Here is a 15887-nt window from a genome sequence, read left to right on the forward strand (position 1 = left end):
TGAGGGAATGTCTTATCATGAGGAGGAAGCATATGTGCTTGAATGAGCTTACTTTTCTTACCATGCAGCTGACAAGTAGCTCTTTGATTGCTTAAGCATTATGATACAACTTTGGATACAATAAAACCTACATTATTGTTCAATCATTTGTCAAGCTCTATAGAAAATGTTGAGTCAATGGATGCCACCTGTATGATATTTTCATTACCTGTTTATAAAGCAACTGCTCATTTTCTCTAGCATAACAGAACAGAACATCTGTAAGAATTTTTCTCACACTCTCTTGCTGGAAATACTGCATTTCAGGAAATCTGAAAAAAGAAAAACATTTTATTAATGTAAACCACATAGCTCACAAAAACTACCTCAGACACTTGATTTAGATATACATCTGGGCATCTATAAACAGTCCTAGGTATGCTATTATATCTGTTCTCAGGTACCCATTTTCTCTATGTATTGGGGTTCTTCTGGAATAACAATTAAAGGAAAAAGTTGTGGTATTTATTTTGCAAACAAAACTTTGTGAACCATATAATTTAGCATATATCAAGCCTCTAAGTATATATCACATTGAAGGCATGATACTCTATGATTAAAGACTAGAGTTATACAAGAACGAAATTAAATGGCAGGTAGAATATTCTAATTACCCAATTTTTGTAAGTAACCATGCCTGAAGCCGGGCGGGGGGGAAAACACGTTGTCCAGGCTTGCTGCAGGAAGGTAACAGTGCATTACTGGGGGGAGGGGGACAAGGAGGTCAGAAACTGCTGTAAAAAGGTGGCTGGAGGTCAGCTTGGCGACACTCACTTATCCCCTGGGAATGTAAGGGTGGAAGCTTTTGAAAGGCACAAATCCTAGTGTTAGAAGCCATTTCTCCAGGCAGCAAGCAAGGCAGCACTCACCCTCCCACCCCTCGAGGTGCAAATATCAGGTTGAGTTAGGACCTGCTATGGGCATTGCGCTAGTCACTCCTTTTTAGGAGGGATCGGAAGGAATTTTTCCCTCACCACCATATTGGCATAGGGTTTTTTTTTGCCTTCCCCACATCGGGCGTCAGGGGTTTTATGGTGAGGAGGGAAGGGGGTTAAAGCTATGTGTCACTATGGAGTGCAGGTACTCCATAGGGAAGGCATCCAGTGACCAGATAAATGGCCCGGTAAAGGCCTGGGAAAGGAGGAGCTGATTAAAAGAATGGACTGGGGAGTGGTTCAAGGCTCCTATGATTGGTACCACAGGGAGCCAACCCTCCTTTCTTATAGCCCACCTTACTCTTCCTACCGGGGCGGGGCGCGGGGAGGGGAAAAGGGAGAGGTGGGTGGTAAGGTCCAAGCCATGAGTTGGCTGGAGGACCTAGATGGAAAATGAAGAGGGGGCTGATGGAAGCCCTGGGTAGTTATTTCAATGAACATGGAGTTGCCTGCACTGTACACTTTTATCTGCCGGGCAGTCCCAGACATCTAATAATAAAGTTGTAGCCTGATTAAATCCATATCAAGTGTCTCCTATCCTTCTTTCAGTATAGCCAGACAATGTGACTGACCTGGAGAATCTAATCCACAAGACAGTGTGCTATATAAGAACATAATGCCCACTGCCAGAGTTCCAAGGTATGGAGGTCCCATGGCTTTTCCTTGAAGAGACCCTTGCTCAAGTAGAGAATAAGAAGATGGAATGAGTGGGCAGGGGAGTGGGGAAGCAGCTGCCAAAGCAAGGGGGGAAGACTCCTTCCCTCCTGTACCCAGACTCCTGCTGTAAGATCTAGCAAACCGGGGACCATGCTGCTCTCAGGAGGCCCTATGTGACCTACCACAACATCTCCAATTGCTTCTACTTCCAGTTTGTGCCCACTGGTTGATCAGTTCTGCACTAAAGGGTTCAAAAATAGCTCAGGATGTATTCATGATATGGCAAAAGAGACTACTAGTCATTCAAACATTTGATTTCAGGAAAATGAAACACTGAAGAAACAAAAGGCCTCAAATAATTTAAATATACTTGCTTGAATGCTTTGAATGTAATTGAGGTTGCCAACTGCAATTGAAATATCAGGACCATCCTGCTATTTCAAGATCAGTACTCACTCCTTAGCTCCATTTGCAAGATTAAAAAATGGGCAAAGGAAGCCATTAAAAATAGTACACCTGATACATTCGCTGATTTATAAATCATCAACATGGTATACAGGGAGTACAAGTGTGGAGATTAATGTATATCGAAGTTCAATAATTTGTGCTATTTTTGGGGAACCTTAAGGTATTTTTCTAAAAAGGGATGCTGTGATAAATGTTTTATTATGTCACAAAGATGTCTAGGAAACTGCGCAAGTAACACATAAAACTCTGGGATCTGATCAATAGATAATGGGAGTTGCATTCACAACTGAAGAAATAATAGGGTTCCTGAAGTTCTTCAACAAGACTAGGATAAATAAACTCCCATTTATCCTAGTCTTGTTGAACCTTTCTATAATGCCTAATCATGCTATATCAGATTTTCAGAAGCGGCAGTCTGGGGGACGACCTTAATTTCAAGAAATCACTTGATACTTTTGCAGAAATAAAATTTGTGACAAGAGAGAATGAGCTATGAACAAGTGTTAAAAAACTTAAGAGGCAGGAAATAGAAGATGTCAGAAGGCTGGGGAAAATCCTATTGCCCAGTAATCCAAGGCAATGCAAATATTAATGTGTAACTATTGGCAAGCAATGTATTCCTGTACAATCTGCTCCTGGAACATTCAAAGGAGAGGCAAAAGGATTTAAAGTTATACAGGATGTTCCTCAAAAAATAAGCCCAAACAAAGCAGCCTGGATTTGAGAAGGCTCCACACTTGCAAGAAATAGTGACTGTTTGAAACCGTAACAAACAAAAGAAGAGGGTACAGTGCAGAGAACTAGACAAAGGAATAGAACAGGGGTGGCCAACTTGAGCCTGAGAAGGCGCCAGAATTTACCAATGTACATTGCCAAAGAGCCACCGTAATATGTCAGCAGCCTCCCATCAGCTCTCCCCCGCCACGCCCAGAGCCTCCCACCCACCGGCAGCCCCGCCAATCAGCGCCTCCCATTCCCTCCCCGCACCTCCCGATCAGCTGTTTCATGGCGTGCTGGAGGCTCTGGGGGGAGGGGGAGGAGCGAGGGCACTGCAGGCTCAGGGGAGGCGGCGAGAAGGGGTGGAGCGGGGGCAGTGAGCCCCCCCGGCACATTGTAAAGTTGGCACCTGTAGCTCCCGCCCCAGAGTTGGTGCCTATCCAAGGAGCTGCATATTAAATTCTGAAGAGCTGCATGTGGCTCCGGAGCCACAGGTTGGCCACCCCTGGAATAGAAGAACACTTCAAAAGATAACTCAGAACTGTAGTGTCTATTGTCTATTGGTCAGCAGACTGATTGTTGACACTTATTCCTGAAAATCTGCTTAATTTTTCTAGTAATTAAAATAAACACATAGCAGTGGCTGACAACTCTCAAAGAATGCCTTGTGTTTAAGTTTTCACTTTCCAGGCTGTGAATAGGTGCATATGTGAAACCTGGTTGTGTGTTCACAACCAAGTATTTTGTGTATATTACATAGGAACAAATGAATGACTATGTTATGTTCAATGTCTCTACTGTCCACCTCTAAGAGTGTTACAATGTAAACACAAGCTGCTATTTTGGTGTGATCACCCAAATATGGCAGGTTTTTCTTCTTTAACATTATAACATTGGGCAGATTATCAAGATTAACACGCCAAAATCAATTCTATTCAATTACTCATGGAAATGTTTTTGCTTCAGTGAGATTAAAAATGTGATACTGAGGGAGAGGTGTTGAAGTTGTTCCTTTAAAAGATCCAAAAATTTGGGCAAACGTACATTTTTAACATAAGACTGAACTATGTTTTAAATGTGTATTGGAACAGCCTCTTCTAACCTTTTCCTCTAACATAGATGATAACAGTGAAAGAAGGCTATAGCACAACAGTTGAGGGAGGAGATAAAATAAGTGAAATACCGCAATTGGGCTCATTATTCACACTTATTTTGTAAAGAGAATAGTTTTGTTATTATTGTGTTGACCATTCAAAAGGAATTTGCAGATATACAATGGAAAAGATAGATTAGATAGATAGAGGTTCAGATGGTGCTCAGGGGTTGGAACAGTTTAATTATCTCAGGTCTTTAGCATCAGTTCCTATGTCAGAAACTATAGCCCCAAAGGGAGTGTAACACGAAATATCTGCTTGGAGAAAGACAAGTGAGTGATTATGGATAAAACTGTACAGTGCCAAGCATAATGGGGCCTCTAGGTGCTACCAGACTATAAATTATCCAAAAATAAAAGCTTCATGTAAAGTAAAATATGAACAGGACATAAGGTACTCCAGTTAGCGCAGTACTTCTGCCTTCCATTTCTGGCTTTTGCATTGTCTTCTTGTGCCTGGCTGTGTAGATTACTTAACTCTATGGCTTAGATTAACCAGCTGCAAAGTGGATACAATACTGCCAACCCCAAATGTTACAAAATGAGATTATTTGGAAATCATTTTAAAGACAAATTTGGTGTTCTTTCATTTAGCTGCTGGTTTTTAAGCCATTAGGGTTCAGTGGGATCACATTTTCATGCTTTTCACCACAACCAGGAGGGCTAGAACCATTTCTTTAAATGAAAACTCAGATTCTCACATATTCATTTGATTCCAGTAGCTAAGATTAAGAAGAACACCAATTATAATGACACTTGAGAGAAAACTGTGAGAGTTAGCAATACTGTGGGTACTCACAAAAATAATAAAGGCTTAATTATTTAATGCTCGAAAAATGCTTTGAAATCCTCAGATGTGAGCCACTATACAAATGCCAGGTATTGAGGCACAGTTAGGTGACTTGAAAATGGTGGCATTGAAGGTAACAAGCAAGGTATTAGGCAGTGCCATTACTACGGATTTTAGTGTCCGAGGCGAGCAAGCATATTAGTGCCCCCAACTAGAGTCCTGCGTGGGACTATTTTTTTTAATCCCACTCCCATCCTGCCCCACAATACCTACTCCCACCTGCTCCCGCACTGTTTGTTGAATTTTTATCCCACTCCCACTATTAAGGCAGCGGGTCCTGCAGGATCCCAATCCCAGAGAGCAGCGGGACTGGGATCCCGCAGGTCCTGCTGCCATAATAGTGGGAGTGGGATAAAAATTCAACAAGCAATGTGGGAGCAGATGGAACTGGGAGCAGGTATTGGGAGCGGGATTAAAAAAAAAAAAAAACAAAAAAAACCACAGTCCTCCCATGCTGCAAACAACATGAACGTTCCTGCCAGCAGCCTCCACTCTCGGGCTGCCCAGCTCTGAAGGCAGCGCTGCCAGCAGCAGCAGCACAGAAGGAAGGGTGGCATGGTATGGTAACTGGACCCATGGATCCCAGTCCCACTGGAGGTCCCTTACCAGTTTTTTTTGTCCATCCCATTTTTTTTTTTGCCTCCTCCACCACCAGCTTTATGTCCTAAATGGCTACCCCGTTCACCCTGCCCTGGTTGTGGCCTTGATATTGGGCTGAAGAATATAACATTTTCCTGGCATTTGATGGGAAAAATGTTAGACCAACAGTTGGAAACTTGTCTGCATTTGTAATAATCACATTACTGTAAAGGAAGGACACATCTGAGACTTCAAAGGTACAGTACAGCCAGGGCTGGCTGTAGGATTTTTGCCACCCCAAGCAAAATCAATTTTGGCCGCCCCGTTTTTTTTTTTCTTACCCCCCCCCCCTGCCCCGCCTCAACTCCGCCCCTTCCCCCAAATCCCCAGCCCTGCCTCCTCCCCCAGGCTCTCAAGCCTAGGAGGGAGGGGGAGAAGCGGCGCGCGTGCCGCGGCCACTCAGAGTCTCCCCCTCCCTCCCAGGTTTGAGAGCCTGGGAGGGAGGGCGAGCAGCGGCCCGCAAATCAGCTGTTTCGCGCGCTGCGGGCGCTTGGGATCTCCCCCTCCCTCCCAGGTTTGAGGGCCTGGGAGGGAGGGCGAGCAGCAGCTAAAAATGTGCCGCCCCAAGCACCAGCTTATTTTGCTGGTGTCTAGAGCCGGCCCTGAGTACAGGGGATGGCAATCAATGTAATTTAGGATTTTGAAGATATTATTTATGAAGGACTGTTATTCAGCCCTGCCCTATGGAGTTTAGGAAAGAAAGAAACAAAGAAAACTCAGAAATACACAAAAGATATCTCTGAGTATCTAACAATATCAGAGATTCTGGAAGGAAGGATAATAATGAACTCATGAATAAGTTGGCTGAAGTGTTAATTATGGTAAATGCAAACACAAGAGACCATGATGCATAAGAGAGAACTATCAGCTCAGGAAGAATTTTGTAGAGAATATTAGTGTACAGTTAAAGTCTGTTTTAGAAGTACAGTACCTTCAGATCAAAAGAAGTAAGAAACATTTTAGAAAAAAATAGGGTACTATGTCTAATTACAGCTCAAAGTGAGGATCACATTAAAAACAGGTATTTTTTCATCATGTTTTATTGCAGCTAATGGGAGCAAATGAATGAGCACTGAAGTCTGCTTTAAAAAAATACCCTCACTTCATACAAGTGAAAGTCAGGGTGAGTGAATTGTTTTTCTAAAAGTTAATTTAAGATATTTAGGGGCTCCAGAGGCACACTTTCTTTCTTTTCTCAGTCAGATCCCCCACCCTCTGCTCTACTGGGCCGTACTTTATCAGCATGGGTGGGAAAACCCCACCAAGGATTGCATAAACTGCCAGAAGTGCAGAAACTATTGCTACTATTTCAACAATTTGGGGTTGGAAGAGGAAAGAAAAGAAACTGTCCCTTTCCCCAGGAATATTGGGCTACCCAAAGACAACACGGGGCCTGTGAAGAAATGAGCTTCTAGGCACCCCCAAAAGAATTAGGTCAAATAGGGGAAAGACAGCAGCAAGCACAGTGGGGGAAAGAGAAAAATACCTCTCCCCAAAATAAGAGGTTGAAACTATAGTAAAAAACAGATTTATCAGACACACAGATTAACACAATTTGTTGAGGAAGAGTCAAAACTGCTTTTGTAAAGGAAAATCATGCCTCATCAAGGTACAGAGAAGGGCAACAAAAATGATTAAGGGTATGGAAGAGCTTCTGTATAAGGTTAAAAAGACTGGGACTGTTCAGCTTGGAAAAGAGATGAGTAAGGGGAGGGATGTGATAGAAGTCTATAAAATCATGAATGGTGTGGAGAAAATGAATAAGGACACATTATTTACACCTTTACACAACACAAGAACCAAGTGGCACCCAATGAAATTAGCGGGCAGCAGGTTCAAAACAAACAAAAGGAAGTACTTCTTCACACAACACACCATCAACCTGTGGAACTCATTGTAAGGGGATGTTGAAGGCAAAAAGTGTAAGTGGCTTCAAAAAGACAATTCAATGAGTTCGTGGTGGATAGGCCCATCAACTGCATAGATGCTCCTTTCTTCCCAGCTCTCTCATAACCTTGGAAAGACGGACAAAGCTGCTCTACTTCACCTCCCCCAACCTAAGTTGTTTTTCTTTGAAACAATAGCAGCTGCCACTACTTCTCTTCAGACATATAGATCTTGATGTACAAATCCATTTTAGCAGCAGGCAGAGGTTTTATTGTAAAAGGGAAAACACAGGAGATGGTCCAGTGAGCATCCCTACAAATTATTTTAACTTGGAATGTTTGAGAGACAGGTTCAAGACTGGCTATTCAGAATCCTAACTTAAAAGAAAAGAAGGTGATGCCAGTGAATGGACCGATATCTTAGTTTGAGTACATAGATGTATCCTCACAAATACAAAATAATTTGTACACATTTTATAGCATTAAAATAATTTTTTGCATCTGAGGTGAAACAGTTGGTTTCTGAGACAGAGAGCTGGGAAGAACTTTTAAAAGCTATGCTTTAGCTTCTACATATTTTATTAATAGAAAATACACCAGCATTGTTCTTTAGTGCATTTGCTGAATGACAGTAATTAATCATGCCTTTCTTACATCTACTATGAGTAACTATTGTGTATGCTCAGATAGGAATTTCTTTTTTAGTGGAATAATAGAATACAGTATGATAGTGGCAGGCTGGTAGTGGCTGCTATATATAATTAAGTTTAGGTTAGTACTTTCGTTATAACCACCTATTTTCACAGCTTTCTGAAAAGCTTCTCATTTGAGGCAGAAACTAACCATGCTTGGTTAAAGCTCAAAAGTGAATATTTCTGTAAAGCTGCAGAAAAATCAATTCTGATATCTCTCAGCTCTTGGATAGCGAAACAAGAAACTTCATCATTTAGATTTTCATCACGAATAACTTAAAATTGGCTTATCAAAAACCTTTAATACTTTGCTTGTAAATAGTTCTTATTAAGGAATAGGCCCCTTTCCCAGATTTAATTTGAAAAATATTCAAACATTAAATTATTTAAAAGTCAGTTCTGAATATGCTGAATAACCTGCTAAAATTTTAGCAGGGCCTAATAAGCCAGACTCACATTCTGACATTCCCAATGCAGTGTTCCAACTTGGCTTCGTGGGGGATTGTAAATGTCTGCTTGAAACATACACCATAATTCTCAAAAAATGCAAATTACAGTTATATCTTTCTGTTGCTCTTTCAGGTATGCTGCTGTCATATTAACCCAGCCTTGTAGAAAAATGTTTTCAGCAGTAGAAAATGTATGAATTCGCCTCTCTCACAGTCCCATTTATTTAAATTAATTTTGAAATTTAAAATTTAGAACCTATTACAGAAACTCCAACCTAAAAAAAAAAAATCACATTTCTGTTCAAGTTTATTAATGCTTACTATTGTTACACTTAAGATTACTATAACTGAAAGATTAAAGAAAATGTTTTTTTGCAGTTTTTCTAGTGTGGTTACTTTGTGCTTGTGTATGCAGCTGATTTCTCAGATTCACATGTATAGCAAGCTAATCCATTTACTCTGTTGGATTGTGAGGGTATTTCATGCAATAACAAGATAAATGAAAACTTTTTTAGAATGTGAAAATCACAAAAATAGCACCCCGAACCATTTTAAATTTTATATTTATGACATTTAAAATTGATAGAGTCCCATTAAATGCTAACCCTGGCAGTTTAGCCTATCTTCCGCCCATCCATTTTTAATAAGAATTTAAATGAAAAATTATGAATACAACATTAAAAACTGTGTTAAACACAAAAGCCAGGAAATGTAAACTAACATTTTCATAGGAAAATTAACTCATTCACTTTACATATAACATGTTTTATGATTAGCTAGGCAATTAAATAAGTATGTACTGTATGTGCAATGTAGGTAAATTAATGTTACTATGAGAATTTTAATTTTCACATTTTATGACTTATTTTGATACTGATGACTTGTGATGAAGCACTTATTTTTGGAAGTAGACAACATTTTGGATAAATGGCCATGCGGAATGTTCATTATTCACATTTATTTAGATAAATGGACAACAAAGATATCTATTCATTGTGCTCCATTGCCAACGTCAGAGCAGTCTGGACTTTATATTCTTTTTTTACAATGGTCCTCTAACTACCATATCTATCACTATACTAATGTTCATTCCCCACTTATAGTTTAGATATGTATATATTTTAATCTTAGAACATCCTGAACCATTTCCATTTACAAACAAAAATTACCATCTGTGAGAACTTACATTAAAGCACATTCAGATTTTAATTATACTACAGACAAAAATGCATTCAAACAGGTCTAGGGATGGACATACAAAATATTCCAGAAACCGATATTAATGATTCTTCCTTATTGCTTTGTTTTTATCCATTTATATAGTAAATGAAATGTGTTAAAGATAAGGTTTTTTAAAAGACTGAGACCAATACTATCTTATTTCAAGTTATAAGTAAAACGTATGCCATATAGTGTAGTAACATGTCACATATTTGAAAATCTATAATTGAATTTAATTAGATTTACACATTACAGTCAGTAATCCAACCCTGATAAAGTATTTTCAGGAACTGAATATTCTAACTCAGAAAAGTTTCTAAACAGGAATAACCTAAGGGTCAAAAAGATGAAAGAATAGTCACAGAGATGTTAGGGCAAATTTTAAAAGGCATCTGTGACAAACAACACTAGAAAAATGATACTTAAAAATAGAAATGCTAAACTTCTCTCGATGAATGACATTTCTCACTAATTACATACTGCTTTTTATTATTGATTGAATAAGTGTTAAGAATTACAGAAAATCATCTGTTCAATCTTTTATTATGAACATAATTTAGTCAAAAGACCTGTCAGTTATTCTTACTCAATTTTTGTTTCATACAGAAAACTGTATTTTATATTTAATATAACATTTTCTAATATCTTAATTTAGGAGAACTTCATTTCAATCCCATGAACAAATCTCTAGAGTTTAATATTTAACTCAATACTTTTTTCTCCTTTTTCTCTCAAAGAAAACTTTTCCATACACGCACACACACCAATCCTTGTATTGTAATAAAATTTTAGGTCAAGAAACACAAAGCAGTGTACACAGCATAAAAAAACAAAGTTAGAATTTTATAAAGAAAGTTCCTTATAGGTCTACATACGTTCTTGTCACATCTTGTTCAATCATTGCTCGAAGCTCTTTATCCTGGAAAAATTTGTTCCAAAGGGACTGAAAAAAGGCAAAATAATTGCATGAAACAAAAAAATACTACAATACCTTAGTCTTGTATAGAAAGTTCTATCTGCAAAGTGCTGTAAAAATTTAACCAATTAATCCTCAGCATTGTTGGGAGGTAGGTATTATTACTATTTTACAGATGAAGAAACAGACAGCTAGGTTAGTGACTTGCCCATGGCCTCACAGTAAGTCAGTGTTGAACAGGGATTAAAACTCATGAGTTTCTGGCCTTCCTAGCTCCATGCGCAATCCACTGGACCACATTAATTTTCAAGATTCAGAAGCAGTTACAAATTGACTTAACTTGCACATTGGCCAATTATTAGCAAGTGAACTATTGAGCCCTGGCAGAAATAAATCAAGTAGGGAATGCATGACAATAAAATATGAGTCACACAAAGGAGATCTCTCTAGTCCCTCAAATACACTATGCAAAGGAGAGTCTCATATGTGGAGTAGAAGGAGATAACTAATTATTAATGTAAAAAAGCCTAAATTGAAATATAGCTTAAATTAACTTCAGTGACTTCTGTATCCGTACTTGTGCTGCTTTTTTACCTCTGCCATCCAGGTCCCGTTCACCAACCCCTCCCAAAAGCTAACCTGAATGAAGACTGCTCATTTTACCCTTCCAATTTCAGTAAGGCCCTAGAAAAGAGTCTTTGCTGATGACTCCAAGGCTTGTCTATAACTGGACCTATGTTTGGGTCTATTGCATGTAAAGTCCCTCCCCATTTTCAGGCTATAGATGTTCCTATTTTCATTATCGGGCTTTTGATGTTCTGTTTCATAATTGAATTGTCCTTTCAAATGTCTCTCTATACAACACGGGGAACATAGAAATAAATTAAAACACATCAGTTATTGGTTATTAATTTGAGAACAAAACAGAAATGCACAGACCACTGCTCCAGCACAAAATATCTGAGGCTCAGCTTACCCCCTCATCTTGTGAAAGTGGATTGTTGATGATCAGATCCTGCTGTCCAGCTTTCCGAGGGTTTGTAATATGCTGTGGGGAAAAACAGAACATGGTTTCTAGTTTCGGACTTCTCTCATATCGGAAGTACTGTTCCAATATCCAGGCATAGGAGTGGAAGATGCTTTTTATATTCTACTTACTATTTCTTTAATCTTGTTATACCATGTTCTTAATTTTGAAGTTTTATTTATCCACTGACTTCTGTCTGGTGGTAGAACATTTAGAAACAGCTATCAACAAAGGAAAAGATGCATTTGTTAGAAAGAGAAGAATTTCATCACCTTAATGTAACTTTCCAAATAAAAGTTCTATAGGACAGTCTAAATCATCTCAAGGATGAGAAGTGATATAAAAAAAATAAAGATTCTACACAAGTATGATACAGTAAAAAACCTAGAAGTGATATCCAGGCCTCAGAATTTAATCTCCAAAAACAACTGATAAGAAGCTAGAATTTAGTTCTGAGATACAACAGAAAGGTCCAGCAACAATCTATGGGGCAGAACCTCAGCTGGTATAAATTCTTAGACCTCCATCGAAATCAGTGAAGCCATGACAATTTACCTCAGCTGAGGATCTGCCTTTACAGATTCAGGTTTCCAAAACAGATAAAAAATATAGGAAGAGATCAAAGTAGAAAAATACAACATTGGAGCTGCAGGCATAGCATGAATGGAGATGATGCAACATATTTACAACCAATGAGATTATAGAAGAGAAGCTAGGTATTCAAAAATATATTCTATCTGAGATAAACTGGAAGGACAACTGTGGACCAAAAAACCATCCTTCACAATTCTTTGAGGTAGTTTACAGGCCTGACGTTGCAAGATGAGGTCCAGAAAATATGTAGTCTAAGCTCTGAATTTTATAGGATAAATGTTCTTTTATATTTGTGTGTTGGAGGATCAGACACCCAGGGATGTAAATTTCCCCCTTTGAACTGGGGAAGATTATTTGAAATAGATGTAAGATATTGACAAACATTAGTACTATTTGCTCATTTTTAAAAGATGTAAAAGTTTTCTTTTTTAAACATTCTAAACTAGTCTTAAAATAGTTAGGAGATACTGTCAAGAACATAAATGCCTCCAAACAATTCTTTTTAGAATATTCAGTATTAAGAACTTAATGAAAACTTTGGACATTTTCAAACACGTATCCTAAAAATAGGCACTTAAATCCACACACAGTTTTCCAAATTAAAATGGACTGATTTTCAGAGGTGATAAGCCCCTCTTCATTTAATTTAAATTGAAGTTATCGATGCTCAGCACCTCTGAAATAAAGCCATTTTTATTTAGGTGGTTAAATACAGATTTAGGCAACTAATTCTAGGACACAAGGAAGAATAGGCTGGTACAAAAATGTTTGGGTACAAATTCTGGGGCAGCCATTTTCCTGTCCTTCCTGAAGAAAAATGTTTTTTATAAAATTGTAAAACTGTTTAATATTGTATACATTCAACTTCTTTGGTTACTTTCACTTACTCTGTGTATTTTACGTTTCTTTTTGTAGGTCTTTGTGCTAATGTCAAGCTGAAAAACTTCCACCTCAAGTGAAGTAACTTAAGTTATCACTCATCACATAAGCATTGGGGAAGACGATCTCCTCTATCAGGGAGAGAAAGCCTGACCTCTGTGTTACACATTATTTTAGATCTCCATCCTGTGTATCTCAATATTATTTATTTTTCCCAAAGAGGAAAAAAGGTTTCTATGGCCCTTCTTGTTTTGCATGACTGGAAGTTCCTACATTATCCGGAAACTACAAAAAGGCTATGAATCTCCTAATTTTCTCTTTCTTATTGGGAAAGATTCTCCAGTTGCTGCTTAGGGAGAGGCAGTACGTAGGTTATAAACAAGTTAAAGTTAGTCCCTAAAATATGAATTATAGGCCAAAGTCCCCCTTTTCACTCAATATGCGTGTTTTCAATGTAAAAACAGTATCAGGAAACATGGATGTGTCACACGGAATTGTACACTAAAAATAAAATGCTACGCAACACAAAGATGTTTTTTCATATAAATCCTTCACTATCACCAGTAATTCAGCTTTAAGGCGACACAATATGATTAGCAAATGTCCTATGAATTATAAAATGGATAGGAAAACATTGGAATGAAGTCTCTTGGAAAATTCAGTAATTCTTTGCATCAATAATTTTCCAACACATCAGGTAATGTGTTGATATATTGCAACCACAAACTGTAAATAAATATTTTCTTCTTACCTTCCAGCAAACACTACGGAACCTGCTGCTTCTCAGCTGCCCATTAATCCCCTTCAGCCGTATTGTTGCCAAGTAATTGTTGTTTACAAATAGTTCTTCCCATTCTTTACTACATGAAAGAAAAGAAGGAATGAACATTATTAAAAACCCTCAGCTGACTTAAGGGCTATATCACACTAAGTAATTTTGGATAAGCAGAAGGATGGGAACTTTTTTAATGTATATATTTAGTTGTGTACTGTTTCTAAACGCATGGCTGTCTTTTTGGACACATTTCTTCTCTGGATTTAATGAATATGTAGATCGCTATAATTATGCCAGCAACTGAAATTCATAATGTCTATGGAGGCTATTCCATTTTCTCTAAAATGTTGGTACTGCAGTTCAGTGAATAAACAAGAAAAATGAATATTAATATAAGCACATTCATGTTTCAGCCATAGACAAAGAGGTACCTATTCCAAAAATATGCAACAGAAAAGTATACTGTTGACTGTATTAGTTCCTCACATGACATATTTGCATAAATGAACCTTCTTTTCTTCTTAATGTCAAGCTGGGCAGTTAAGCATAATAGAAGAGGACTTTCTTTAACATTTAGTGCTATTTACTATTGAAATCACTTCAACTTCTTTCTACATGATCAGTTTTAAAATTTTAACAGGTGCTAGCAAATTTAAAAAAACATCAAAAAATTAAAAAGCCTCACTGTATAAACTGTTAAAGGCAAGCTTGAGTACCTTGCAGTACCTATGGCTGACTAGATAAACAACCTAAATATGCCTCCCAGGCATGCAGACACCAGGGGCCTAACACCTGTGCCTCATTAATATACAAGTAAATCTGCTCTACTGGGAAACAATTGGAAATTAATTGTCCCAAACCATTTACTGAGTTTGAATAAAAGAATTAGACCTATATTCCGTACATCTTCCTCTGAATTGAATCTCAAGAGTACTACTAGCCACTTGATGATCTAACTAAAGTAACCCAGACCTTCTCAGAAAGACTTCCTGAAGTCAATCACAAATTCAAATAGTAATTTTACTGTAAATCATCAGGGACACATTCAGGGGCATATGTGCCTCAGCAGCATGTTGTTGTTGTTAAAGTTATGTCCTTCTCTTAGGAGATTCACTTGGTTTCCTAGAAAGAAACTAAACCAGAAATGGAGAAATCACTCTTCATCTCAAGGGGTGATCATATCAGATCTCATTGCCTAAATAGGGTCAAGATAAGTCAGGCAGGTGCTGTAAGAACTTCTCACCCTCTTCCCCCCGCCCCCCGTTCCTCTGAGATCATTCTGAACAAATACCCCAAATGTGACTGTTGGGGCACTATGCTGGTGGAGATGTCATTTTTCAGTTAAGAGGAGGTGAATTTCTCATAGCATTGTTTTCTACCTTAAGGAGTTACTTCTAGGCCCAGTTCCTTGGCTGCAGCTGAAGAGCTAAACAAAATTTGGGGTGGTATGTGAAGGCTGCTTTAAGAAATCTTTGGGCTCCTCCAATTTTGGTCTGTCTGGGCTAAAGATTGCTTTAACTTGTGCCATCTGCCAACAGCCCCAAGGGGCTCTAGGGTGACCAGACAGCAAGTGTGAAAATTCAGGACAGGGGTGGGAGATAATAGGCGCCTATATAAGACAAAGCCCCAAATATCGGGACTGTCCCTATAAAATCGGGACATCTGGTCACGCTTAATGGGCTCATATGGCAGCAGATTGCCAAGGTGCATGGGAGTGCCAGCTCTGACCCCTACAATGTCAGCCAAAAGGGGGTATGACATGATAGAGCCAGCACAGTGACTTCTACGCCAGAGGATCTTGTTTCTATGCTGGCTATTCTGGCTTTAGGGCTGCTTTGTGCTGGATGTGTAGTGTAAAGTGGACACAGTTTAAGGGAGAATCTGGCCCGTTTCAATTTAAACATGGGTAACTACAGTATTCTGCCTACCTAAATTCCCCTGTGGTTTCTACTGGATATAGTATTCTTTATTTCCTTTCCTAACCAGTTTT

At 38.5% G+C, this 15887-nt stretch overlaps 1 protein-coding gene across 2 annotated transcripts in view; it reads right to left on the minus strand.

Annotated features, from left to right (window-relative positions):
- TBC1D5 (TBC1 domain family member 5) overlaps positions 1–15887 on the minus strand; it is a 474884-nt gene that overhangs the window by 202692 nt on the left and 256305 nt on the right. For both annotated transcript variants that reach the window (XM_034760748.1, XM_034760747.1), the window contains exons 5-9: positions 13874–13982; positions 11781–11870; positions 11599–11670; positions 10582–10649; positions 209–311 (exon numbers count right to left, since the gene is read on the minus strand). In XM_034760748.1, the coding sequence (XP_034616639.1) occupies positions 209–311; positions 10582–10649; positions 11599–11670; positions 11781–11870; positions 13874–13982 (442 nt within the window). The remainder of the gene's footprint in view (positions 1–208; positions 312–10581; positions 10650–11598; positions 11671–11780; positions 11871–13873; positions 13983–15887) is intronic.

This window comes from Trachemys scripta, chromosome 2, assembly GCF_013100865.1.
Source record: "Trachemys scripta elegans isolate TJP31775 chromosome 2, CAS_Tse_1.0, whole genome shotgun sequence".
Lineage (NCBI taxonomy): Eukaryota > Metazoa > Chordata > Testudines > Emydidae > Trachemys > Trachemys scripta.